The sequence below is a fragment of the Lynx rufus genome, unplaced genomic scaffold, assembly GCF_022079265.1.
Source record: "Lynx rufus isolate CCGP_SWC_20201006 ecotype Redwood Valley unplaced genomic scaffold, mLynRuf1.p SCAF_1, whole genome shotgun sequence".
NCBI lineage: Eukaryota > Metazoa > Chordata > Mammalia > Carnivora > Felidae > Lynx > Lynx rufus.
In genome coordinates this window covers 172,508,288-172,535,925 of record NW_025814823.1, presented here as the reverse complement: position 1 = coordinate 172,535,925, position 27,638 = coordinate 172,508,288, and the positions used below count along the sequence as shown (strand labels likewise).

The 27,638-nt window shown below is 42.9% G+C and overlaps 2 protein-coding genes across 3 annotated transcripts in view; one reads left to right on the top strand and one right to left on the bottom strand.

The window, feature by feature from the left end:
• The window catches only part of MCC (MCC regulator of WNT signaling pathway), a 278,022-nt gene extending 260,833 nt beyond the window's left edge, over positions 1 to 17,189 (top strand). For both annotated transcript variants that reach the window (XM_047090287.1, XM_047090297.1), the window contains 2 exons: positions 10,188 to 10,310; positions 12,071 to 17,189. In XM_047090287.1, coding sequence (XP_046946243.1) covers positions 10,188 to 10,310; positions 12,071 to 12,251 — 304 coding nt within the window. In that variant the 3' untranslated portion in view covers positions 12,252 to 17,189. The remainder of the gene's footprint in view (positions 1 to 10,187; positions 10,311 to 12,070) is intronic.
• A 1,181-nt stretch (positions 17,190 to 18,370) lies between these two features.
• The window catches only part of DCP2 (decapping mRNA 2), a 50,750-nt gene continuing 41,482 nt past the window's right edge, over positions 18,371 to 27,638 (bottom strand). Inside the window, exon 11 of the mRNA XM_047090275.1 lies at positions 18,371 to 26,039. Within this exon, the coding sequence (XP_046946231.1) occupies positions 25,876 to 26,039 (164 nt within the window). The 3' untranslated portion in view covers positions 18,371 to 25,875. The remainder of the gene's footprint in view (positions 26,040 to 27,638) is intronic.

Sequence of the window (27,638 nt, the reverse complement as noted above, 5' to 3'; positions counted from 1 at the left end):
ATGAGACACCAGATCTGGGGGACCTGGATGTGTCCCAATTGGGAGTGGAGCTGGCAGGAAGGAGTGGGTGCAGGAGGCAATGTCTCAGAGTTCATCGAGATGGAGCGGGAACCCCTCCTATTCTCTCTGGCCCGTGGGCCTGCCAGCGTGCGTGCAAGTCAGGAGGCAAAGAATTCCAGATGACAGACCTCAACACACCTATCTGCAGGAGTGACACAAGAACCAGGAAAAGATGTTTGAAAGCAAGGTGGCCAGTCATTCAAACTGGAGTTGGTTGAGAATGGGAGAGCTGGCTGGAGAAGGGTGCTGTGCAGGAGCAGATCCGTGAGGAACGGGTCCAAGGAAGGAGACTCCGGAGCACGTGTGTGTGCTCGAGAATGCCGCAGCGGAGTTGGGCGGGTGTCTTTGGGCCTCACCAAGTGACTTTGTGAGATGCAAATCTGATGGTTACCCTGCATCAGCGTTCTGTTGCCATGTAACAAATCATCACAAGCTTAGTGGCTTAAGACCACACCCATTTATTAGCCCGTGTTGTGCCTGGGTCAGAAATACCAGGCACAGCGTGACTGGCTGCTCTCGCTTAGGGCCATGCTCTCATCTGAGGCTCTCGGGAAGAATCTGCCTCCAACTCCTTCTGCCTATTGGCAGGTCAGTTCTTTGTGGCTGTAGGGCTCACCTCGCATTTTCTTGCTGGTTGTTGGCCAGTGATAACTCGACTCCTAGAGGCCTCTGAAATACCTTCTGCACTTCCATTCTGAAAGTCAGCAAGGAGAACCTCCCCACTCATCAAATCCCTTTCCTGCTTTAAATCTTTTCCAGGAAGAGCCCGGCCCCTTTTGAGGGCTCACCTAATTAGGTCAGGTCTACCCAGAATAATCTTCTTATCTTAAAAGATCAGCTGTTTGGGGTCTTAATTACATCTGCAAAAATCTCTCACAGCAGCACCTGGGTTAGTTTTGATTGAATCACTGGTGTGTTGAGGGTGTGTCTATTCACGCCTGTGATCTTGGGGGCCATTTTAGAATTCTACCCAGTTCTCCTGGTTACTTAAAACCTTCCAGTGACTCACAGTCGTCGGTGTCCAAATTCCTTAGCCAGTGTGTGATCTGACCCCTGCCTGATTCTCCACCCTCACCTCCTATCATGTGCACCACCCCCCTCCCCCGCCCCCACTGCCACCCTGAGTCACACCAGACCACTTATTCTCTGTTGTGCCTCTGGGACTTCACTCCTGCTGCTGCTCCTGCCCTCACATCACCTAACCCCACACCCCAAGCACTCAAGTCACTGTGCCTCTACCCTGTCTATAAAATGGGTCTGTTTCTTGTTTTTTGGTTCCTGTGCCCTGAATTTGCTTCTATCACAGAACACATAATTGCTCTGCTTCTCATGTGCCTGGTTCCAACCTCCCCTCCCCCTGTTTCACCTGCCACCCCTTGCAGAAGGAGAGTCCCTTTTGGGCAGGGATCATGGCTTACTCACCCAGGTATATGACCTCAACTCGGATGACTTTGTTCCTTCTAAATGGTCCCTAAATTCTCTCAGCCTCATTTCTCTCTGCTAGAGAGAAAATGCTAGAGCCTCAAAACACAGCATGTCCAGAGGCATCTGTGTGGCTCAGTCAGTTAAGTGTCCAACTCTTGATCTCAGCTCAGGTCATGATCTCAGTTTGTGAGATCGAGCCCTGTGTGGGGCTCTGCACTGACCGCATGGAGCCTGCTTGGGATTCTCTCTCCCTCTAGGTCCTTCCCTGGCTTGCACGTGCGTGCTCATGCTCTAACTAACTTAACAACAACAACAAAAGTATTAAAAAAAAAAACAAACCACAGCACGTCCAAAACAAATTGTAATCTGTTGGCTCCTGCACTTTGAAATTGGCCTCTTCTTCAGAATTCTTACTTATTACAAATTATATTTTTCTAATGATCCAGGATTACAACTTTGAAGTTTCTCTCTCTACCTCCTGTTAGCATAGGTGGTTCTTTCCCTTAAAATCCTAGCCATTCCTAACCATTTGCATTGTCTTCTCCTGAGGTTAGCCCTCGACTCCTCAGGACTCTGGGAGTAGCATCCTGATTGGTCATTCTGCCGTTAGGCTCACCCTGCATTCTGCCACCAAATATGCCTTTGAGCAGCACACTTCCGATCAGGTTGCTCTGCAGACGTCTTCAGTGTCTTGGCATCTGAGATCGTCTGTATATTAGCTTGCTAGCCCGTTTTCAGGTGTTTCTCCTGTACAGAGTCTGTAGTCCAAGTTTATCTGGACAATCATCTTCCCGGGAGCATCCTCTTCACCTTATGCCCCTGTCTCTCTCAACCTGTGGACCCCACGTCTCATCCCCTCCAGTAGGACACTTACCTTCCTGAAGCTTTCCTATCACCTCCACCATGTACCTACCTGCTCTTCTCTATGCCCCCACAGGTGCTGACCAGGAGCCTTCTCAGTTCAAAGCCAAGTCCAAGTTGCAAAAATGTGCCCAGCTCTAGAAGTCTTCCAGACTTGTAGGAAGCACGTGTCTGTGAAAGGACAAAAGATGGCACCAGTTGACCCCTGTTATTAGCAGCTATGGATTAATAATGGCTTTGAGCCATACAAAGAGTAGAATAAATGAAGAGGGAATTAGCTGTGGTCCTTTTTAGAGCAGGAGCCCCCGTGAGCAAAACAGCAGCAGAATCTTCACTATTTTGTCAGTAGGGCCACTATTTTATTTTATTTTATTTTATTTTTAATTTTTTTTTCAACGTTTTTTATTTATTTTTGGGACAGAGAGAGACAGAGCATGAACGGGGGAGGGGCAGAGAGAGAGGGAGACACAGAATCGGAAGCAGGCTCCAGGCTCTGAGCCATCAGCCCAGAGCCTGACGCGGGGCTCGAACTCACGGACCGTGAGATCGTGACCTGGCTGAAGTCGGACGCTTAACCGACTGTGCCACCCAGGCGCCCCAGGGCCACTATTTTAAACGGTGCTATTTTATTAAACTTGTATCTGCTGATTCTTCATATTTGGCTGATTTAGAATAGCAATCAGATAATAACAAAAGTGCTTAGAATTCTGTAGATGCACGTGGATCTGCAGGATGTTAATGGGGTACAAAGTGCACCTGTGAGTTGATTAGCATGTAAATAACTTGCTGAGCCAGGGCCTCAAAGGGCATAGGTAAAAACCAATGTTCACCACACACACACACACACACACACACACCCGTGAGGTGGGCGGAGCTTGGGTAACTGACATTTCTTTTCATTTCTGTCGTCTCCTCCGTCCCCTCCACTCCCAGAGCCCAGACAGAAGGCCTTTCCCCAGATCTCCTAGAAGCAGAGTGCCTTGCAGCCACAGGTAAAAGCAGTGGCCCGCCTGTGGACACATAGCTGCATTTCCTGGGCAAGAAACATGGTCACGGGAAAGTCTGGGCCAGAAAAGATGGTTATGCTCATCTTGCTGCTACTCCCAGCAAAATGTAGCCACGCTCCAACGTTAACACCTGCAGAGCGTCATTACCTGGGGCCACCTCATCCTCAGCGCCACAGGCATGGGCTCTTCTCTAGAGGTCTTTATCCCCCTGCCCCATGCCTCCCTTTGTGACCCACAGCGAGGTGCTGAAGAGCACAGGCTTGCACACAGACCGTGGGGCACATGCCAATTCCACGGGCATACTGGCAAGTCGCTTAAGTGGGTCTCAAGTTCCTCATCTGAAAAACTAGAAGAGTACTAATAGCACTGACCGCCAAGGGTCGTTGTGAGAAGTAAGTAACTCCATCTGTGTGACGGACTTAGAGACTGCTGTTAGCGCTGCCTGGCTTTTCTCAAAGGTCAGTGCAGTTACAGACTCTGATGATGACCATGAGGGAAATAACTAGAGTGATGTGATACAGTCACTATGGAGATGGGTTTTTTTAAATACAGATTGCAATGAATAGTATGGAGGAAATGACAAGGTACTGTGACGGCATACCTCTGGGACGTATGTTTAGATGGGTAGGCAAGGTGGGCTTTCACAAAGAGGGGACATTTAAGCTGACATGAGAAAGAGGAAAGGTAGCCAAGTGGAAGAAGCACATGTCGAGCAGGGGGAACCTAGTATAGGGTTGTGTGGTGGGAAACAGCATAGTGTGTGCTGGGAACTGAGAGGATTCCAGGCTGCAAGGGGGAGGGTGATACCCAACACTGGGTAGGCAGAGGTCGGGTCAAGCAGGGCCTCTGAGATCAATGTGAGACCGCAGACTTGACTCTAAGTGCAGGTGGAAGGCACTGAAGGACAATAATATGATCTGATTTGTCCTATTAAAGAATTAGCCAGCGGCTGTGTGAGGACCAGTCCAGAGGGTGCAGAAGTGAAGCAGAGACCCCAGTTAGGAGGCGCTCATGGTCGGCAGTGAGGGCAGCCTGGACCTCTAGGCGGTGGGGCAGAATTTTCACAAGGCTTGGTGGATGGGGATTGCCATTGAGTGGAGGTGGAGGACAAGGAAAGGGAGGAGTTGGGCTGATTCTAGACTGGTGACTGCAGCTGGGCTGTGTTGCTCTCTGCTGACAGGGCAGGAAGGGTGGATTGGAACGATGATCTGGAAGGTTCTGCTCCAGGCATGATAAATAGACGCCTTTTGAGTAGAGATGTCAAATAGACAAGTCCAGAGATCCAAGGAAGGGCCTGGAAATAACAACTTGGAAGCTTCCAGCACGTAGGTCACTTTTAGGAACGTAAATGGGAATGGAGAGAGGCAAGTAAAGAAAGGGTAGGACGCAAAATACGGCCCAAGTCCTAAATACTCGGGGATTTCGAGTCGGGCAGTGAAAGAGGAGTCTGTGCGGAACAGGGAGGGACGGCTGGGACCACACGGTGGAAGGCCGAGTGGGCTCAGGGCTCCCGAGTGAAGGATGAAGGTGCGCGTGCACCAGGAAGAGGGGAAGGGGTAGGCAGCTGAGGTCCTGGGTGACCTGACGAGTAGTGGCAGTGGAGAGGAAGCCTGCTGGGGTTCACAAGTGGAAGGGGAGGGAGAGAGGAACCACATACGCAGACGATTCTCGCTATTGAGTAATTGTGTATAACGAGCAATTACCCAGAGATTGCAGGCCGTGTGGCTGTGTGGCTGCAGTTCCCCGCGGTTTGGTCTGATCGCAGCCTGTGCGGAAGGTCTCCTGACGGCCTCACAGCCTCTCGCCCTGTTGCTCCCCTGGTGCGCCCAGCACGTTTGGGTTTGTGATTATAGTGCCCACCGGCCTTTTTGTTTTGGAGACAGCGTACCCCCTCCCTGGTGGCTGGTGAGCCCTCCCCTCCTCCCGGGCACTGCGGCCCTCTCTGGACCACACATGTGCTGCCACTTACAGGTGCTCACGTTGAAAAGAAAAACTGCCCCTGGCTCTGTGGTGAGAGGCTCACAGGACCCTCGGGGAGCAGGAAGGACCATCGTTTTGGGTGGAGTGAGGGGCCCTTGACTGAAATGTGTGCGCAGGCAGGTGCCACAGGCTTGCACAGTGAGAGTGCTACCAAAAAGAGAGACTTTTCACCTGCTGGGGGACGCTCGCGTTCCTGAGTCAGGAAACCAGGAAGAAGGCAGGGATGATGTTGTTCTGGGCATTCCAGAAAACACCGTATTGGAGGGGCAAAGGGAGCATGTCATGTTTAATGTTTACTTTCTTTTCTGTGTGGAGCCAAGAAAGTGGTGTGTTAGCCTCATTATCTTATCTAGACACAGTATAAATTCTTTCTCGGCTAAAGGCCAAGAAAAATTTGAACCAGAAACTAGAGGGAACAGGACATGAGTGATTGAGGTTCCAAAGTGACTGGAATAAGAACTTTCAGAAACCGAGGAAAGTGGTAGACTTAAGGAAAGTGTGCCCCCCCTGCGTGTCATATCGCATTCAGATCCAGAACCTTCTGAGACCGCGTGAAGTACATCATACATCTGGTGAGGAACACTTAGCCTTACCCATTTCGTAAATTTGCTTGGTAGTTAGAATCACCTGGGTGCTCTTGGGCCTCACCCCAAACCTACTGACATGGAATCCAGGGTGACCCCTGGTGCTGTGCTGCAAGCACGTGCGCTGGTCCCCTGGTGACAGAACACAGGTCACAAATGGAAGTCACGTGGGCAATTTAAACTTTATTAGTAGCCACGTTTAAAACTTAAAAAAACAAAAGATGAAATTTACTCTAGTAAAATGTTTAGCTCAATATATCCAAAATATCATTTTAACATATAATCAATATTTTTTTCAATTTTTTTTTAATTTTTTTTTAACGTTTTATTTATTTTTGAGACAGAGAGAGACAGAGCATGAACGGGGGAGGGGCAGAGAGAGAGGGAGTCATAGCATCTGAAGCAGGCTCCAGGCTCTGAGCCATCAGCCCAGAGCCCAACGTGGGGCTCGAACTCACGGACCACGAGATCGTGACCTGAGCTGAAGTTGGACGCCCAACCGACTGAGCCACCCAGGAGCCCCTCAATGTTTATTTTTAAGAGAGAGAGAGAGAGCTAGAAGGGGAGGAGCAGAGAGAGAGGGAGACACAGAATCCGAAGCAGGCTCCAGGCTCTGAGTTGTCAGCACAGAGCCCGACGTGGGGCTTGAACTCACGAACCATGAGATCATGACCTGAGCCGAAGTCGGACACTCAACTGACCAAGCCACCCAGGCACCCCAATATTTTTTTTTAAGTTTATTTAGAGACAGAATGCATGCACGTGCTTGAGCACGCAAGCAGGGGAGGGATAGGGAAACAGAGAATCCCAAGCAGGCTCACAGATCCCACGAACCATGGGATCGTGACCTGAGCCGAAATCAAGAGTTGGACGCTTAACCGACTGAGCCACCCAGGCACCCCGCAATATTTTAACAGTTGTTGAAATATTTTACGTTTTTTCTTTTTTTTTCCACATCAAGTCCTGAAATTTTGGTGTGTGTTTACACTCGCAGCATATCTGGGTTTGGACCAGCCATGCTTCAGGTGCTCAGATGGCCGCGGTGGCTAGTGCTGCCGTACTGGTGGTGTGGATGTAGAGTTGTAGCTGGGGCGCAGGGGTGCAAGAGCACCTGGTGCTGGGGGTCACACAGACCAAGTTTGGCCACTAACCACTGACAAAATCCAAAGGCAGAGAGGTGAGTGGTAGTGACACAAGAAGGGAATTTACTTGAGTGAGGCCCACACCGGGAAGACGTGGACTGTTGGCTTAAATACTGCCTCCAAGTGCTGAAGATACTTCTAGGTTTATGTAGGGAAAATGTGGGACAGAGGTCAGCGGGTGCATGCAGGGTTTTGCTGGCTCAGGGTAGTCATTGCTTAAGGGGATAGTTTCGGTTCCCATCAGGGGATGCTTTGCCTGCACGTCTTTTGCCTGAGTTCAGAGATAAACTGGAAAGAAAAACTTAATTGGAAAGTGCAGACTAAGGTCAAAATGGAGGTAAAGTCCTCTTTCATGGTCACTTCAAAGTGGTTTAGTATTTCAATCGACGAGTGACACTTGGAACCATGACTCCTATGACAGGTGTCTGCCTCACTCAAATGAAAACAGGTAAAGTAACCCATGTTTTAGGTTTAGGTTTGAAATTTGGCCTCATCTTTGTATCAGTAAATAAATCAGCATCCTGGTTCTGTCCTGGAATCTGTACAAACAGGTGCACTCTCATCTCCTTCCTGAGGCCCAGGGAGTTCTTAGAGGCAACTCGCAGCTCCCAGTGTGCCCCTGCCCCTCAGTTGGGCAGGGCCTCTCCTCTGTCTTCCCAGTCCTGAAAAGCCTGCCAGGTCCGGAAAAATTCCCTCCGGTCCCCCAGGGGCCTGGGTATTGGGGCAAAGGAACCCTTTGTTTTGTGGTGAGCCTGGGATTTCCATATTCTGTAGGCTGGTGGGGCAGGGGTGTGGATGGAATTGGGGTGGGAAAGGGTATCGCTCTGGGCAGTTTTTTTGTTTTGAATTTATTGAGTTCATGGTGACATTTTAAATTCACTTCATGATTTTTTTTCCCCTTTACACTATTCATCAACTTTAGAACAAAAGACAAAAGAATCGGAACAGTAACAAAAAATGTAGGACAAATAACCCCTTCCCCATTCTTAATAGCCAGAAGGAAGGGGGAGAAATCTTTCCTGTTGTCCTCACATTGCCTCAACTGACAGAGGGCTGCCTGTCACCACCCTCCATGACACTTCTCACTTCTGCTAGAAAATTGTCCGCTCTCTGCATTACAGTAGTAAATGCAACCAGATCTGAGATCTCCTGGGGGCTGCTAGGGCCCCTAAGACACTCATATTCCTCAGGAATTGCTCTGCAGCCGCCCTGGCTCCAGTTCCCTTAGGGTGGGTGCGAGGATTCACTGAGTAGTCATCGGGACTTAGGGCTGGTTGTTAGGTTTCCTTTAAGAAGACCTTTCCCCCTCCATCCTCACAAAAGCAAGCCTAGATTTTTGTGTCGCAGTTCTTTCATTAGTGAGCTTGTCGGAAAGCCCGACTTGCGCTTAGAGTAACTGGAGGCAGAAACGTAAAAGATATTTGAAAAGCCAGGAAGGGCTAGCCCATCTGTGCACCCTCCCACAGCCCTCCTACAGGAAGCGTTACCACTGAGACTGGTTCTCACACACTTTACAAAAAGCATACAAAAAAATTACAAAAACTTTAAGCAATGCAGAAGTGAGTAAAGTAGAACATGAGAGCCTTCAGTCACCCCTTCTGGGAGTTACCCGTTGCTGAGTGGTGGGTAGCTCTCTGGTCTGTTAAGAGTGTCTGGTCTGGTAGTTGTTAGAGTGTCTGAGCTGTTCCCGCTCAGATTTTTAGTTGTCTTTGCAAGACTGGCATCCAGTAGAACTTGTCCTTTTCACTTGACGATATATCAGATACCTTTCCATGCCAGTGCACGATCTGCATTTTTAACAAATAGTTGCAGGGCATTTCAATAGAACCAGTATACCTTAATGAACTTAGCCAGTCCCCTGGTTGGTCCCCATTCTTAGCTGTTGTAACCAGTACTGAAGTGAGTCCAGCTGTAATCTCATGTGTCTTTAGGCACCTACATGTGCTGTAAGAATAATTCCTTGAAATCAGGTTGTCTACTCAAGGAGTATGTTCACTTTTTATTTTGCTACATGCTTCCAAATTGCCTTCCAGAACAGTTGTGCTCATGTACATTTGTCGTCCACTCATGCATCATTTTTAGAGTAATTTCTCCCGTAAATCCTGGTTTCTCATTATGCTCCAAGGAATCTGATACCTTCAGTGAGTTGTTATGAAGCTATTTTAACAACTTTTGTCCCGGAGAAGCTGTCACCCAGGCCTGGTGCTGGGTACCACCAGAGTATATTTGAGTAAGGTCTTTGCCACCTTAGAGCCTACATCCTAATGGGAGAACCTGGTGAGTGAATTCAAATAAAACAGATCAGATGGTGCTGCATGTGACACTTGGGACTATGTGGTAACACTGTGCCTCTTGAGGGAAGGTCTCATTAATGCTTCCCTGCCCAGGTCTCACGCTCTTGAGGCAATCACAGGAAGGCAATATGCACATTGGACACCAGAAACCTCCCATAACTGAACCCTAAGTCAATTACTTTGAGTTCCTCTAGCAGGAAAGAGCCCAAGGAACTTGAAATCATGGGGCAGGGAGTTTTCAAAGTGCAAATCTAATTTAAGTACTTTAAAGGGGGAACAAGGACCTTTAAAATGAGAATATTGATTTCCACTCCATCAGTACTGCTTTTTGTTTCTGCAAAAGTAGTACATGTTGATTTCACCTAGTAGGGACTTGTCCAGGGTAGGCAGCCCAGACCAGAGGTTTTGTACTCAAATCAGGGTGATTCAAGAGATGCTTCAGCACACTTGGAAAGGAGGAGTGTGGGCCCCAGATAAGGTTTTGTGGTCAAGCTGTACTTGTGGCTGAGCATTTGGTATGCCCAAGCAGAAACTTCTAGACTGGCTTACTTCCCATAGCTGGAAGGCTACAACCTCCCGCCTTACTCCTTTGTGACGCAAGATGGAGAGCTGAGATCTCTAAGGGGCTCTTCTCATTAAAGAAAGCAGTGCTGAGATGTTCTGGTTCTGCTGAGCGGAAGGTGAACTCTTGAGCCCTCTAGTAACTTCCTCTTCGTACCTGCCTTTTGACTTCACAAGCTAAACCTTCCTCTCTGCCACCACTTGCAGGGTAATAGCCACCGCCCCCATCATGTCAAGTTACTCAAGGCGTGCTCTGTCTTTCCTTTGATACAGAGAAAAGAAGTTAAAGGCCAGAGTGCAAGAGCTGGTGAGCGCCTTGGAAAGACTCACCAAGAGCAGTGAAATCCGACACCAGCAATCAGCAGAGTTCGTGAATGACCTAAAGCGAGCCAACAGGTAAAATCTCCATTTGTGGATTCTCAAGGGTGCCTGGACTCCCACACCAGGGAGGGCAGGTCCATAATTACTGCAAACCAGTACTGGAATGTAAAGTCCTCACCTGCCCTCCCCCACTCCCCCAGCCTGGTCTTCCCTAGAGCATTACATAGTGTTATGTATGTTACATAGATGACTAAGAAATAGTAAAGGCCTGTCCTTGGGCCACATGTTTGGGAAATACAGCACACTGTGGTCCCCTTAACAACACAGTAAAGGTTCTGAGAAGTCCTACAATGAAAAGATATGTTTGTGTTTAAGCCAACGTCTTCCAAACAAAACTGGCTACAGAACCTTTCTTGAGCAACATTTATTTTGTATTTATTTGTCTTAAGTAAACTCTGCCCCTGACATGGGGCTTGAACTCACGACCCCAAGATGGAGACGCTCACTCTACCAACTGAGCCAGCCAGGCACCCCTATTTGAGCAACACTTTACAGAGCACTGCTCTAAGGCAGCAGTCTCAAACTTTTTGGGCTCAGGACCCCTTTATGTTCACAAAACTTGAGGGACTCAAAGAACTTTGTTTTCAAATTATTTATTGATAAATCTCACTTTAGAAACTAAAACCGAGACAAATGTCTGTAACTTTTTATTCATTTACGAGAAAATAAAATAAATTTACATATAATACAACTGGCACTTATTTAAAAAATAACTATTTTCCAAAAAGATAATTAGAAAAGTGGTACCGTTTTTACAATTTGGAAGTCTATTTAAGGTCTGGTTTAGGGGCGCCTGGGTGGCTCAGTTGGTTGAGCATCCGACTCTCGGTATCTGCTCAGGTCGTGATCTTACAGGTTGTTGAAGGAGTGCGTCCACGCTGTCAGCGCAGAGCCTGCTTTGGATTCTCTCTCCCTCCCTCTGCCCCTGCCCCCCACCTGTTGCACACATGCGTGCTCTCTCAAAATAAACTGGTGTAATAGGACACACATCCATTTCTACAGGCAATATATTGTTTTGAAATAAATCCGGAATATCTAGCTTCACACAGATGTGTAGTTAGGAGGTAAAGGACCTCCAAGGCCTCTCCTGAGGGGGTTTTGGGAATCTCTGGGAGTCTGTTCTCAGACCACACTTGGAGGACCTCACTGTACGTGGAATGGACTGGGGTGCTATTTTGAACCAGAGAGGGTATTATTAGGACTTGCTCACCCCCTGTTCTCTTCCACCATGCTCTTTATAAGTTCTTTGTAAGAACTTTGTAAGTTCACAAAGGCTTATATTCCGTGTTTGGCTGGCAATGTTAGTTTATGGCCTCGTGCTCTGAATCCCACCAGCCCAAAGTGTAAAGAGAAGTCATTGGAGCCTCTGTGCCCGCCTCCTAGGTGAGGTCACTTAGACTGCAGGGCTTGAGGAACACTCTTGGTAGTTTACGCTCGACCATCTGTTGTAGGCAGCCGTGGAACAACAAAAAGATCCAGATTCACCGTTTGTACTTAAATGACAGATTTCTGGAATTCAGCTGCCTTTTCTGTTACTGATTTTGGATGTGGCTAGTCTGGGTTGTTGGTTTACACTCCTCCTAACAGATTAGGGAGAAGTCTCTAGCACGGAAACTAACTACAGTTAAGCCAACAGGTGAATGGCCATGAGCGCCGAACACCTGACTTCAGATTCCTACTTTAGAGACCGAGGGACCTCTCTCTGGACCTGGTTACCCAGCAGACAGTAGTGTGTGCCCCAGAATTCTTCCTTCTCCTCCCCTCTCCTCCCACAGCAACTTGGTGGCTGCCTATGAGAAAGCAAAGAAGAAGCATCAGAACAAACTGAAGAAGTTGGAGTCTCAGATGATGGCCATGGTGGAGAGACACGAGACCCAAGTGAGGATGCTCAAGCAAAGAATAGCTCTGCTGGAGGAGGAGAACTCAAGGCCACACACCAATGAAACTTCACTTTAATCAGCACTTGGGCACCAAAGCTCCTTCCATGGAAGCTAAACTCTAGCAGTTCACCGGGGACAGAAGCACCCCGGAGGCAGAGCACCTGGTGGGAGAGTGACAGAAAGGAAGGTTGGCAGGTAGGTCAGCACCTGCATAGTGGAGTGCCATGGACTCATCAGCCCCAGGGGTGAGTGGCCTGGTGACACCGTGTAGACTATCCAGAGGCTCCTGCCCCTACCCTTCCAGGCCCACGGACAGCCTGTAAATACCTGCTCTGTGCGCCATGCTCAGTAGGCCTTGCTTTTGCTCTCAGCCCCGGCAGTCACTCTCCCACCTGTTCTGGAGCTTGTGCATTGGTGGTACCCTCGGCATTTGTTTTACAAGACTGTCCATTCTTTCCTTATCTTTGACATCCCATTTCTCCTCTTTCTTCTTCAGGGATAAATGCTGACAACACATGGGAGTGGGGAGGGGTTGTCTTCAGCCTCTAGAACTGATTTGCTTATTGCAACCAGGCCTTTGGTGTTCAAGTCCCACTACCAACCCCAAGACAGACGGTCGCTCAGAGGTGCTCTGGAAGGTAGATTACAGGGGAGTGGTGCATAGGCATCGCTTCTGGTCCCTGATACATTTGAAGTTATAGGGGGAGCAACCCCAGGGCTATGCCTGACAGCTGTTTGGGAGAATGAGCACTTCTTTCACCTCTCACTGTGGATGTAGGGATGGGAAGGGCACTTTCTTTTGACTCTGGGATTTTCCCTCCCAGTGGAGCCTTATTAAAGCCAAGACTTAGAGCTGAGATAGTCCTATTGATACATACAGTGGAACTAAAATTTTACCAGGAGTTTCTTCAAGAGCAGAGGAGCATTAGTACTTTTGCCCACCCCAGGGCACCACATAATTGCTGTTCTGCATGAATCAAATAAAGCTCATGCACAGGACGAGAAACATAGCTCTGGACCGCTCTTTCTCTAAAGGCAAGAGGCAGGACATGGAGTAGACTGAATGTTTTGCAGGCTGATACCACCTATTGAAGAGACTGCTACTGAACCACCAGTTCAACTTCACTTCTGCTGTTAGGAAGGGCAGGGGGTGAAGAAATGGTTGTTGAGACCTCCTTTTATCCCCCTAGAGAAATGGCGGTTAGTATACGGTACTTAGTCCTTAAACAGGTTAAATCTCAAGAAAAATGCTGACAGGGCTGGGCGGGGACCAAAGTACCTGAATTCTTTCAGGAAGGCCTCCACCATCTTAAATTCATTATTCCATTCCTGTCTTTCAGTTCTTCTGTAGTTACCCTACACTGACATTTTCAAACACCACTTGCCTTTCATTCTGTAGCACCTGAAGATCCACCCAGTCTCCTGAGAACTGTATCCCAATGCCACAGTGCACGAAGTTTTGTTTATGACCAGGTCACATTACAGCCCCAATATCCGTGAGCTACTAAAAGTCTGTTTTCAGACAAGCTGAGTTCCTCAAGCTTTCTTTGCAATGGCGAAGGCCACTCCAGCCCCCACCTTGGAGGGCAGGGCAGTTCTTTCCCAAAAGCGATCACCCTTCTTTCTCAGGCCAGCAGTGAAGCTGCCTGCCTTCAAACAAAACAAAACAAAAACCAGCGTAAGTCTGGAAGGACCGGCTTTTGGCTGCTTTGATCACTGTGAAAGTGCCCACTGGCTCCTGTTTCTGTTATGTATCTACTATTTAGCAAAGATGGTTCTTGTGATTTTTTTTTCTTAATTTTTATGTGTGTGATAAAGTTTCATTTTGTCATAAGGAAAATTTTATGGCTAAAAAAGTATGTGCAAAAGGGGTTTAAGAGGCAAAATGCTGGTTTTCCCCATTTTTCCAGTCTGCCTAGGGGAAACGGCCTCCCCTTAGCCAACTGGGATGTCCAGGGTGGGAAACCACTCATGGCTCTTCTGTTGACTGAACAGGCATCAGAAGTTTTAATTTCACCAACACTGAAAGGTATAGCTGACACAGGAATAAAATCGTCTGCTGACCTCTGTCTACCATTCTTGGTCCAAGTTAAAAGAGAACTCACTCTTTTAGGTGAGTCATATAGGGTCATGTAACTCTTTCAGACTCGGGAGGTCTCAGCTCCTCCATTTTAAGCCCAGTATTACCCTACCTGGTCTCCTTTGAGTTTATCCTTCAACATCATACTTTTTAATATGTGGTGACTAGATCCAAACTATTTCCCCAGAAAACTGTTACTTTTATAAAGGTGTGGAATAAAAAAGCAATTAAATAGTTGATTTCCTTTCCTTGTGTTTTTCAAATACTCCCTAAGACAAGATGCTGGTTGAAGGTGAACCAAGAGGCACTGATTTATTCTAATCATGAGTCCCACTAAAACCACATTGATTAAAAGTAAAAAAATTGCAGGTGCCTGAAAACCTGAGTTTTTCTTTCTAAATAGAAGCTGGTTTATTGACCTCTCCATAAAAGGTAAACAATGAAACAGATTTGACTTTCATGTTTTTTGTTTTCCGGCTTCCTCAGTGGTTACTCCTTTTAGGCAGTCACCTTCTCTGTTCAGAGGTCAGTCTCTGGCTCTCAGAGAAACAGGCACAGGAAGAAAGGATCCATCTCACAGTTCCTTAGGGTTGTATTTCCCACTGCCGAATTAAGGCAAAAATCAGGCAAAAGAGACTGCAGTCTGTGGCTGGAGTGGCATCCATGTGTGGGCCTGCCAACTGATCTGATGTTCCGCCAAACCCCATCTGCACCAGCTGCCAGAACTTCAATGGACTTGCAGGTGGGAAGATTCCTCTTTGAGACATACCAGAAGTTATTTACGATTAAGTATCTTGTGTGATCAGACAGGTGAGATTTCTCATGCCCTTCCTCCAGCTCATGCTCCAGTCCCAGCGGTACACACTAGATGTTTCATCACTGCCAATGCAGGTAATTAACTGTTTCATATTCGCTCTCATCTGCAAGCATGTCAAGTTCCTGAAGTTAATATCCATGTTGCCTGAAACTGGAATGTTCAGTTAATAAAAAAATTAAGCGCCAGTTAAACATAATTGCTTAATTCTCCTTGGAGATGCATGCACCTGTTGCTAAGTCCTCCTCTGAGCCTGCGTCAGTACTTTCTACAGGGATCTTAGAGAACTTAATTAGAGCCCTGACATTCTACTCCAGAAAGGCAGTCCCAATTAGACACAATGCGATTTTTTTCTCAAAAACTGTTAGGATGAGGCTAGTAAGGATTTTACTGCTCTAAGAAAAACTTGAAACTATTTGAAGATCTAATTCCCACCTACATATAGATCCAATTATGTTATTCTAAATGAAGGAAAAAAAAAAACACCCCATAGTTTTAGCTCATCTGGACTGGAGTCTGTCAATGGCATGAATTTACGAACCTCTATAGTATCCTAAAAATTCTTAATTCTATCAATTACCTAACTCAAAGCTCTCACGTGTTTGGAATATCATGTTCATGTTCTAAGTAAAGTAGTGAGAAGAGACATCAGGAGTACAGAAAATGACCAAAGCTTTTATTAATGACTTACAGAAATCCTAAGGATCCATAAAACTTGAAGCCATTTGCAAATGCCTAACTGGGAGTTAGGTCTCATCTGTGAAACTGCAGAAAGTGCAAAGATCATGTTCACTTAGTTTACAGCTGTATGTACATTTCTAGATGCAGCAGAGACCCAAAGGGAAAGAATCACCTGAAGAGTGAAATTTCACTGAATTCAACAGGGTGCAGTCATAGGGCTGCCAAGGCATTTTGGGAGGGAAGGGAGCAGAAGCAACATTTTGGAGGTTTTTTTCTGAAATGACAGCTTTGTAGAATAGTATTTTTAAAATCTCCAAAACAAACACACAGCAAATGTTTTTTGATTTATCCAGTCCAGTGGCCTATTTGACACAATCATCACCTCTCACTGAGGCTTACAAACTCTACCTGCTGCACACACAGTTCTTACTGAAGTTTATCCAAATCCTCTTCTGGGTCGCTGAAACCTGTGTTCATGTCAGCCGGGCTCAAGTGAGCGCTGACTCTGTGGCCTTCTCAAGTTCCCCATTTTACACACTTGAAGTTACTTTCTAATTAATTTCATGTGACTCACTAATAGAGACATGCCTTAGGCTGCCAAGCATGGACTTTTTAGAATTGGAAAAAGAACTATTGATGGTGGCTGCTGCCACCGTATCATCACTGAGCACTCCATGGCTATTAAAATATAAACAAGTGAAAAGGGTACAAGCTGAAAAGCAGCTATACATGCGTTCTCATTTTACCAATTCCTGTACAGAGGAAGACAGTTTCACATAGACAATGGTTGCATTTGTGATTAATATTTGATAAATTCTCTTATCACATTGCATCTAAGATCTTACATATGACCAAGAAATCATTGCCCAGTAACAGCAACTGCTACTGGAATAACCAAACCCTAACCATACCCTTGACTTGATTTTTTCCATAGTCAAGGTTGCTACAAATCACCCACTAATCATTTGAAATCCCAGCTCAGCAGAATAAAGCAAGCTATATACAGAATTCTCACCCTCCATTCACACAGACGACCTGCCTTTAGGTAGTTCTTGCTGTACTGTTCACTTTGGCACTTTTTGCAAATCAAATCCATGTAGAAAATGTTCTGTTTGTAGAACTCCTAGAATTCACGGAGAGTGTTCCTGTCAGGACTGCCAAGTGAGAGCCCCTAATAAGAATCTGCTTTTGTTTGAACCTAATGCAAAGATAATGAAATGTTCACTTTTCTATTTCTAATCAGTTTCTTGACATATTATCAAGACTTACTTACTTTGCATGAGATTTCAGTTTCCTATTTGAAAATGTGCTTTTTAAACCACTTGAATTAGAAAACCCTGCTTGAATGTACTGTCAGTTATTAAAGCACATGTGACTAAGTTTGCATTTGTCAGTATTGTTCTACTGTTTGTACTGAGAGTCTCATTTTAAAGTTGCCACTTAACACTGTACTATACCTTGTAATTTTTTAGATTCTTCACTTGTATGCTTTAAATGTTTCCAGATGCCTTTAGTTTTAGCTGCTGTAAAATAGCTACTTTGTGTTATTTGATATAGAATTTAAAAAAAAAAAACTCCATTTATTTATACAGAGACATTTATAATATTTTACAAACATTCTTATATTCTGAATAAATATTTCTAATTCCATGATGTACTTTAACTGTGTTCATTAAAGGGTAAGGCTGTCCTGCAATACTGTTTAATTTTTTTTTAAGTTTATTTTGCGAGAGGGAGAGAATTCCAAACAGGCTTTGCAGGACCGTCAGTGCAAAGCCCCACATGGGGCTCAAACTAGCAACCCCGAGATCATGACCTGAGCTGAAACCAAGAGTCGGACACTTAACCGACTGAGCCACCCAAGTGCCCCTCCTGCAATACTGTTTAACATGTAAATATCAAACCTGTGATGCTTCACATTAAATCGAAAGCCCGGGTCAGAGCTGGGGACTAGAAAATAGTATATTAGGTCAAAACAGCCAAAGAAACCTCATTTATCGCCAATTTCTATTTAGCTGCCTTTTAAAACTTGGAATGAATGGGAAGTTATCTAACGAAAAATCAGGGAAATGGAATATAATTAAGAACTGGAGGGGGCACCTAGGTGGCTCAGTCGGTTGAGCGACCAACTTCGGCTCAGGTCATGATCTCATGGCTTCTGGGTTCAAGCCCCACATCGGGCTCTGTGTTGACAGCTCAGAGCCTGGAATCTGCTTCAGATTATGTGTCCCTCTCTCTCTCCGCCCCTCCCTCGCTCATGCTCTCTCTCTCAAGAATAAATAAAACATTAAATAAAAAGAACTGGAAGAGCAAGGAAGTCACACACAAATACAAGAAAGGATGGCAACACATCTGTTAGAGAAACACTCTTCCTGCAAGTGTGTGGTCAGCTCTCAGTATGAAAGCTTGGGCCACCTCTTAAAATTTTAAATAAAAATTCTCATACAGCTGAGGTCTCTAGTGGAGAAGAATAGATTTTTCTGAAGATCCAAGGATGGTCAAGCATTCTATTTGGGACTGCCAAGCATTCTATCTGGAAAGCCTGGTTCTAGAATAAATATAAGGGATTGTATGTATGTAACTGTAATTCTGCTTTAAAGCAATAACCAAACTGTTGAGATGGAGAATACATACCAGTTCTTTATTTTCACTTTTGCAAACACATTCTACCTTTTAAGATTTCTTCTCATCATGTAAGCAGGTCTTTATCTCATACTTGTCATTTTTTATCGGTCCAAAGAGACACAACCAAAATATAATAACAAGTAACAGTAGCAGAAACCAGGTTAAGGTAGTAATTAAAACTGCTGGAGCAGCAAAATTTATTGATATTGCACTACAAACAGTCTAAATGTAACACGATAATATTTTTACAGAAAGCCAATATTTGAACAATCAACCATAAAAATGTTTTAAAATACAAAGGAACTTCCCTTCATCCAAATTGTATTCTGTATGATAAAAGGTTTTTAATTTCTAAACTGATGTTATTTACATCAAAAAGCTTTCAAAAAAGAATAACTGTTAAGACAGGTCTTTGTTCATTTTCTCAGTGGAGAGTGCAGCTGGCATTTCTAGTAGACTTTATCCGGCAAACATTTAAACTCATTGGAAATTCTTAATTTATAATAGCCACACCCAAATTAAGTGAAAATCAGTCCTCATCCTTCCATTAACACAGAGGGAAAGAGACCAAGCTACTGTTTAGCCAGAATATAATAAATCCAGAAACACAAATCCACTCTAAAGGTCTCAATTTGTAGAACGAGGTAAACCCCACAGGTGTTTCAGAGGGTACCTTTTCTGCTCTGTTTGACAACCAAATCAAGCACCAGGAACTTCATTACTACCATAAATAGAATTACTCCAATGGTTTACTCAGAGTCTTTTTCCAAACATTAAAATGCCCTAGAAGGTAAAGTAATAAAATGCTGTGATAATTAAGGCAAAAATTAAATGTTAAATCATTCCACATAAGACAAATGATTACTGAATAGTTTACAAACCTAATTATCACATTTATTCTAAAGTCCAGTTCTCTTAATATCCTATTTAGTGAGACCACTTCAATTGTTTTCTGCCAGCTTTTTAGGTCCCACATAAAATTTAACATGACTCAGCATAAATAGCTTCACCTTGTATACACTAAAACCTACTTCCAAGAAAACGGTTTTAAGACTACACATCTTCCATGAACATTACCTAGTCTCCACAGCATCAAAGACACTTCAAACCCTTGTTTTGGAAGTAGCAGGGTTAAAAAAAAAAAAAAAATTTCTTACCCCCTTTCCCATCCAAACTAAACTGCATATCCTTATTTTGATTAGTTGAAAGACAATCTCATATATAAGAATATCTCACCTTAGTTAATCCATGAACTACAATTCCATTTGATTATTTTATTCTGAAATAAGATTGTTTTAAGTTTTCATTAAAGCCAACAGGTAAAACTTATAATCTGAATTGTGTCAATACTTACCAAAGACGATTTTTTATAAGGTATTAAGCTAATGCATTTCAAACACAATCATAAGAAAATATGTGTGTATATATATATATACTATGTGTGTATTAATATACACAAATATATATATACAATATAGTTCAGGGTTTTATTTTCCTTCCCTGTTACTGAAAAAAAGTTTGTAAGAAAATGGAAAATCAGTTGTCTCCTGTCCTAACTTTGAAGTGAAATATGAGCAAATAAGCAAAATTAAAGACTCCATTCTTTGGACACTTATATTTGAAATTAAACGGTACTCGTACAACATCCAAACACAAACCTAAATTGAACAGAGACAGCAGTGCCCTAGGACAGTAGTGAAACGCACAGAGAAACTCTCGTAGATACACCTTTTGTGCTTCTCTATCAGTGCACATGATATATACAGGACATGAAGAGTGTTAAGTCCACTGCTACCCATTCACTGCAAAAAGTATTAACACCTAACCGAACGACTGAGGAATAGTTACTACCTTGCTAAACTGCATTCTGTTGAAAACCTTTGCTTTCATTTGTTGTCATCCGTAGTTGATCTTAAAATATCACAAAAGAATATTCAGCCAAGGTATTTTACAAAGAACTAACTTCTTAAAGCTTGAGAAATGACTAACAATGGTAGATTTGTGCCCAAAATGTTTCAACTGTAGTAGCTATAGACTGTTTTAGAACCTCAGTCAACGAATTAAAAGCAGCTTAAATTAAAATATTACATTCTACCTCCGCAAGTCCACAACCTGTTAACTAAAGTCCACTCAAGGACTAAAGACTAGCAGAACACTGCCCATTTTACCCTAGAACCACACAGAAGTTTTCTTTGTTCCCAAATCCAATAGACAAGCTAAATGCATTGAGAGACCCAAAACAGCACAGGTGTCCATAGCCTGCCTGTCTGCTTACAGCCCAAGGGTCAAGTGAGATCATCTGTAGAAGGCAAGCAAGATTATGATCACTGCATGTAAATTCCCACTGTGGCAGACTTACCACCATATGGATGTAGCACAAACTATTTTTCTATAGAAGGGATGAGATAAAAAAGGATAGGTGGGGTGGGGTGGGGTGGAGACTCTTATGGCCTCTTCCCGGCCAGTCACACCAAGAAACAGAATTAAGAAACAACCAGTCTTCAAATGGCATTCAACAGATAGAAGCCAAGAACCAAAACAACACCCAAACCCCTGCAAGAGCCCTCCCACCAAAAAAAAAGCAGCACATATATATGTTCAGGGCCTTATTCTTCCATTGGATAAAAGAAGTCTACTAAGAGGAGGGCTGATATGGGACGAAGTCACAAACCAAGGCAACTGACTTCAACTGATTTCTGCATCCAATCCCTTTCTCCCAAGCACCCTTGGCCAATATGACACAGCTAATGCAAGCACTCTTGTCACGGTTATTTTCAGATTGTGCTTTCAAGCTGCTACTAGAGCTAGACCATCCCCTCTGCTAACCACAGAAGACACAAGACAAATGGAATCTCATTACTTGTGATTTCATTCATCTGGAGACCCAGAGTAAAGATTCAATTATAAACATCTCTCAAAATAAAACTTCCATATTTTACCATAGCTTTTTATTTACATTTCTTTGTACTTTAAAGTCTGAGCAACTAAGCTGGTGGCAGCCAGCCTTCCAAGTCCACTCCCATGTATGAGAGGTAGCTTCATTCTTTTCCTTAGCTTTAGACTACTGTTTCAATAGTAATGTGGTTTGTCACAAGAAAACTAGATGGAAAGGAATGGATCACCATTCAGGACAAATGTATAGCTACCATATGAAGTGACTATGACACATGCCTGACCATGGCTGTCGGTGCTCTGAGTCACATTCCTGTAAGAAAGTAGAGCACTTCAGTGCAGCTGGAGTTGTAAATTATCAGCACAGGAAGGACTGCACTCTCAAATACTGGTCTCTGAAGTGAGAAAAATTACTTAAGATTTACTGGATTGCTTGGCAACGGTAAAAAAATAACTTTACCCAGAGCTAGGAAACACCTGGTAATGGCCATATATATTAGACACTGCTTGGCCTAGGCAATGATCATGTTTCTAGCCTAATACAACAGACAGCACTCAAGAATTGATTTATCTTCTAAAATTTCTTCCTTCCACTCTTTGCCCAACAACTACAGCTATCTTCCCCTCAAAGCACTTTTGTTCTGTAATAATTCTCTATACTGGATCTTGAAACTGCAATCCAGAACTCTATTTTGCAAGCACGGGAAAGAGCCTTTACTGCCTATTTGCAATCTGCCATCTTTATGACACAGGAGTATAAACTTCAAGAGCAACTCAATTCTAGGTAGAAAAAGCTGCTGAGAAAGCCCATCATAATCTCATTTTTAGAGTTTTAGGCAACTATACAAATGCACTTTAAAGGCTTAGGACAGAACATAAAATGAGGAACCAGCCAGGCTTTATCCAACTATCAAAAACAAGGTTTAACAAAACTGTACTTTTACTAACACTTGTTTACCCAGAGATAGGTACTTAAAGGAAAAGGATATTGACACCTTCAGACAAAATAAGTCTTGCTTATCATTAATCTGAAGTTAAAACAATACATATGAGCCCCTTCCCCAGGCCAGAATATAATCCGAGTCAAAATCACTAAGTAACACCTTTCTTCAATCAGAAACATGTTAATGAATTTGACCTTGTAACTATGATTAATATGCAAAGAAAACACTGCCTCAGAGAATACAGAGACACAATAGATGTCAATCAAAACACAATCTCTGAACAGGCAGAGAGAAGTACTGGTACAGAAATAAAGATAAGAAGCCACAATATATTATCATAGTAAGAAAAGTAATTTGGCAGTCTAATTTTTATATCGACTTTGCTTCTTACTGTTCAAGTTAACTCCTGTTGGAAACCAAAGGAGGGGGGAAGGGAATTAGGTAACGAAATGTTTTTAATGCATACATGCACTTAGACCTGAATTTTTCTAATGACCACCATAATATGTTGAGTTTTATAATAAAATTTAAATTTAATTCCTATGGAAGGATGCCATTCACTTAGATTTGAATTTTTTTATTTGACATTACACAAAACTACTAAAGCCTTAAAAGACAAAATACCCAATCTTACAGCATATAATTACTTTTGCTGTATTTTGCTATACATCTTCATTATCTGCACTTACTAATTGATATTTAATAGAAAAATAAGGATATCCAAAGCTCAAAGCAGCAAGCAGTGACCACAAATCCTTTGACAGCACAGGAGACTTGTTTTTATATATTAACATGAAAATCCAACTTAAGTTTCAAACCTCTTCAAATTTTACCCATGCTAAGGGTTTCATTCAATTTCTGTCTCAGGAGAGTGTCACTGGTTGAAATCCTAAAACCATTCATTTGCTCTTTCTTAACAAAAAGCTTGTGAAAGCATGTAAATTATACCCCTACCTTTTGGATAACAATGGTTAAGTACAAAAAACTTCACTTAACATCCTACAAATCATTACAGTTATACATAAAAGCACCTACAAAATTAAAAAAAAAGATTCACAGTGCACTGAACCTTGGAACATGTAAGGTTGGAACATAAGAACATTTAAAAAGTGGACTCAAAGACCTATTTTTCTCTCAAAGACATAAAACATAATGAAGCCAACACAACTACTCTTCTCCTCTAGCTTCTTAAAATGCAGCACACAGAAGTAAATTATTGCATATTCAGCACACTGCTTTATCACTTGATTCCTTCAAACCATGCTATAATTTCTCAGAGGAGAAATCCAGTTCTGTGCTAAGCATGGCCTTTCTCAAGGTAACCTGAACACTGAGAAATACACAGGTTCAAGGGAGTAAGTATAGCAGATGTACATAAAACAGGTACACCCAACTTATATATTTTCTGCATAGTTAAGTCATATCACACACATAAACTTTAACTCACATCTTTTTATCTCAAACTGTCAACACAGCTAAAAGCCTCAAGTTACCAAAATCCCATCCCAACAATACCCTTATTCTGTTCCACAGTGCATTAAATGAAGCAGCACAACAGCAATAACATTTAACTATTGTTAAACTGCTGTAATTGACAAGAGAGAATCTGTTGGTTCTTAAAAAGGCTCACCACACCTTTAGAGGACATACTTCTGGTAACTAACTCTAATCTCTTTTGCTTTCATATTTAGAGCTGAAAAACCCAACTCTAGGCACCAGAAAAAACTGACTAAAATAGAAAAAAATTAAACAACACACACACACACACACACACACACACACACACACACACAATCACTGAAATTGTATGGTTTCCAGATGACAGTAAGTGAGTGAAAATGATTTACCTGCGAGGCAAACTAAGTTTTTACTCGCCTAACAATTTAACAGAAATCTGGAATGCTGGGACCAACTATAAATATGGCTCAAGGAGACCCAAGCAAAGCAGCTGTATTTCTGGAAAGAACAGTAAGAGCTTCCAAAAGCAGTCATATAATGCATTTTAAAAAAGGTCACAGAAGGATTCACAAGTTTATCACATTAAAAGATGCAGGATTATGAAAAACCTAATTTTAAACACACTGCTGTAATTGTGAATTCTCCTGCTTAGCACCAAGAGGGTGACACTTTTATTAATAAATAGAATTTCTCCTTTAAAATCAAGCCATTTAAAAGCTAAAGCAAAGAAATACCAAGTGAATTCCTTACAATAGTACTTCTTCTGAAAGTCCCACTGGGTTATATAGAATCCCTATTAAATAGGCTATCTATACAGAATAAAGATTTCTATAATAAAATTTACAAGCAGAGATATATTTTGTGGATACCACATGTAAAAAAAGATTTTTAAAACCCACATGACAGATGCACACGCACACATATGCTCACACACCACCCCGCAAAAGAAATACCTTCAGTGAGGTCAGAGGCAGCCCAAACACTAAACCCCTTTAAAGCCCTGGTGATTGTCCTCAATTAGAGCTGAAATCCTTCTTAAAATGGGCACTGCCACCCTTATTTAGATTTAAGAATCCTGAAGGAGCAAAATCTAGTGCCAGGAATGAGTTCTGTATATGCTACCTTCACGTTCTGATCCTCCACTATTGAAATGCTTTACTTGTACTTGCCTGAACCATATGCCCCTTCCCTTCGTGCTCCTTCGTCCAGAGGCTTCAGCATGCCCATAAAAGCATGTCAGTTTCTGCTACTACTGAAAATTGGAACCTAATACATCAGTTTCCAGAGATCAATACCGAGATGCAATGTAAAACTTAATAATGTCAGTATTCCATTCATATTTACACAGCTACAACAGAAAATAAATTTTCACAGGAACAAAACCATTGTACAATACTAAAGGACTGATGGCAGGACAGTGAAGACAAGACCAAAGCAGTTGCCAGGCCCTGGATTCCCTGCTCCCCAGCAGGTTCACTGATCACTGACTGCACAAGGCTCTCAATGCCAAGTCAGAGTGTCCACTCCCCACCCAACCAACTCAGTCCCTCTCCAGGCTGAGGACTTTGTCCCTTAATGAAGTGCTAAGAGTTCGTTTTTAACATGAACATTACATAGTAGATGCTGGCTCTAAAAATAACCTTTCAACAAATCTCCAAGCAGAGGAGGATTAGAGAACCTAAGTGGTTAGAAGCAGAGAAATGCGCAAAATGCCACCAAAGCAGATGACCTGCAATCTTGACTTCAGTGACATTTTCAGTTCTTGCATTCATTTAGTATTTGTGAATTTTAAGTTTCTTTTAAAAATGTCAATATAAGGAAACTCTTATTGCAATCACTGTCATGGATAGATGGAGCATTCCCATTATATTGGCTACCTGATGATGATGATTCAAATACTATTTTCTTGACCAGAACATGAAATAAAAACCACAATCACACAGAAAAAATGCTCTCATAAAAAGCAACTTAAATTCGTTGGCCAAACACTGAAAAGGTACATCTGTATAAAAGGTTTTAACTGCATTTACAGTGCAAACTCATGTTTCTTTCTACTCTCTCTTCTGCACAGAGAACAATATCTTCAGAAACATCATTGCCTCCCTGCATTTCTTTAAAACACCTGAGAAAGGTAAGGCTCAAAGAGACACCCACTCAAATGCAACAGGTCTCTGATCTTGGGACTTCCACAACACATCTGCTGCTATCAAAGGTCCAAGATTTTCATTATAGCATTATGGTCAAATTTAAAACTCAAAAAGGCTCTGGATGAAAAGGGGAACTTGCAATGACCATTACATGCCACAGACTGTCCCTCAGCATGTTCTAGCAACTGGTCTTCACTGGAGCAAGGCAAGTCACATACAGCATCTGTTTAAAAAAATAAATACACTCAGTAACTTAGTAAGAACTCAAATACTGTCCTTCCCTTCTTTTGTTATAAAGGAATTCATATACAGTATATATTTTTGTCCCCACATTCAAAATCTAACATAAGCAGAACCATCAAAATACTTTCCTTTCCCTGAACTGGGGCTCAGCTGATTTTCTAATCTATTATTGTTTATTTTCACACATTCATTCAAAATCTGAATCTCAGCTTTTATTTATTTTTAAAGCATTCATTTTTTGTTGTTGTTTTTATTGTTATTGTTTATATTTGAGAAAAAGAGAGACAGCATGAGCAGAGGAGGAGCAGATAGGGAGACACAGAATCCCAAGCAGGCTCCAGGCTCTGAGCTGTCAGCACAGAGCCTGACACGGGTCTCACACCTACAAACCACAAGGATCACGACCTGAGCCAAAGTCAGATACTTAACTGACTGAGCCACCCAGGCGCCCCTCAGCTTTTAAGACCCTTAATGTTCACATGCTTTCAATAATGGGCATACTTTTATCTACCTCCCATATTTGTTTTTTGTGCCAACATAAAAGGAACCTGTTGACATAGATCAAAATGTAAGCACCGTAAAGATTACAAATGTTAATATAAGATTTATAGAGGCCAATTCAAGAAAACTAAAGGCAGAGCAGAGCTTACCAAATCTTTAGGGAACACATTAACCTAAAGAAAAATCCAAATTTTCAAAATCATGGTACAAGAAAACTCCCAACTTATCAGGGTTTCACTTTTTGTTTTTTTAAGGTAGAATAGAGACTTGACCATGAAAGATTAAGAAAATCTCAAATGAGGTTTCCCAAGACAAAAATCCGTTTATACTTCATTTTCAAAACAACTCAAATTTTATATATCAATACCATACCCAATTAAGCTGGGTATATGAAATGAGAGTATACCTTCTTTTAATGCCTTCTTCCCGAACATAAGGCTTTTTAAGTACTTTGTGAAGTAACTGACTCCTGAACTTACCTTAATTAAACTATCAGTCTATCATGTCCCCAACCACCCAACGTGGCCAGAAAAATCCTACTAAGGGTACTTTTACCCTCACAACTTATATATACCAAACTACTGATAGTTCCTATTACTTCACAGTTAACCTTAACTTTCCAAAATAGGATTAAAGCATCCCTTTTAAAATAGTGTTTATCTTGCTCAAATCATAAACAGTATTACAAAAAAATATGACTATAATGGTTCTTATTTCTTAGGCTTTTCTATATGAAAGCCTTAAATTGAAATGGTGAATAGGGGCCCCTGGGTAGCTCGGTTGAGCGTCCCGACTCTTGGTTTTGGCTGAGGTCATGATCTCACAGTTTGTGGGTTCAAGCCCCTCATCGGGTTCTGCACTGACCACCCAGAACCTGGAGCCTGCTTCCGATTCTGTGTCTCCCTCTCTCTCCCTGCCCCTCCCTGCTTGTGTGCTCTCTCTCTCTCAAAAATAATAAATAAATGCACATCTATTGCACAGAGATTTCAAATAATTCAAAACAGCATATATGAAAAAACAGTGTAGAGGAGCTTGCCTGGGTGGCTCAGTTGGTTAAACATCCAACTCTTGATTTCAG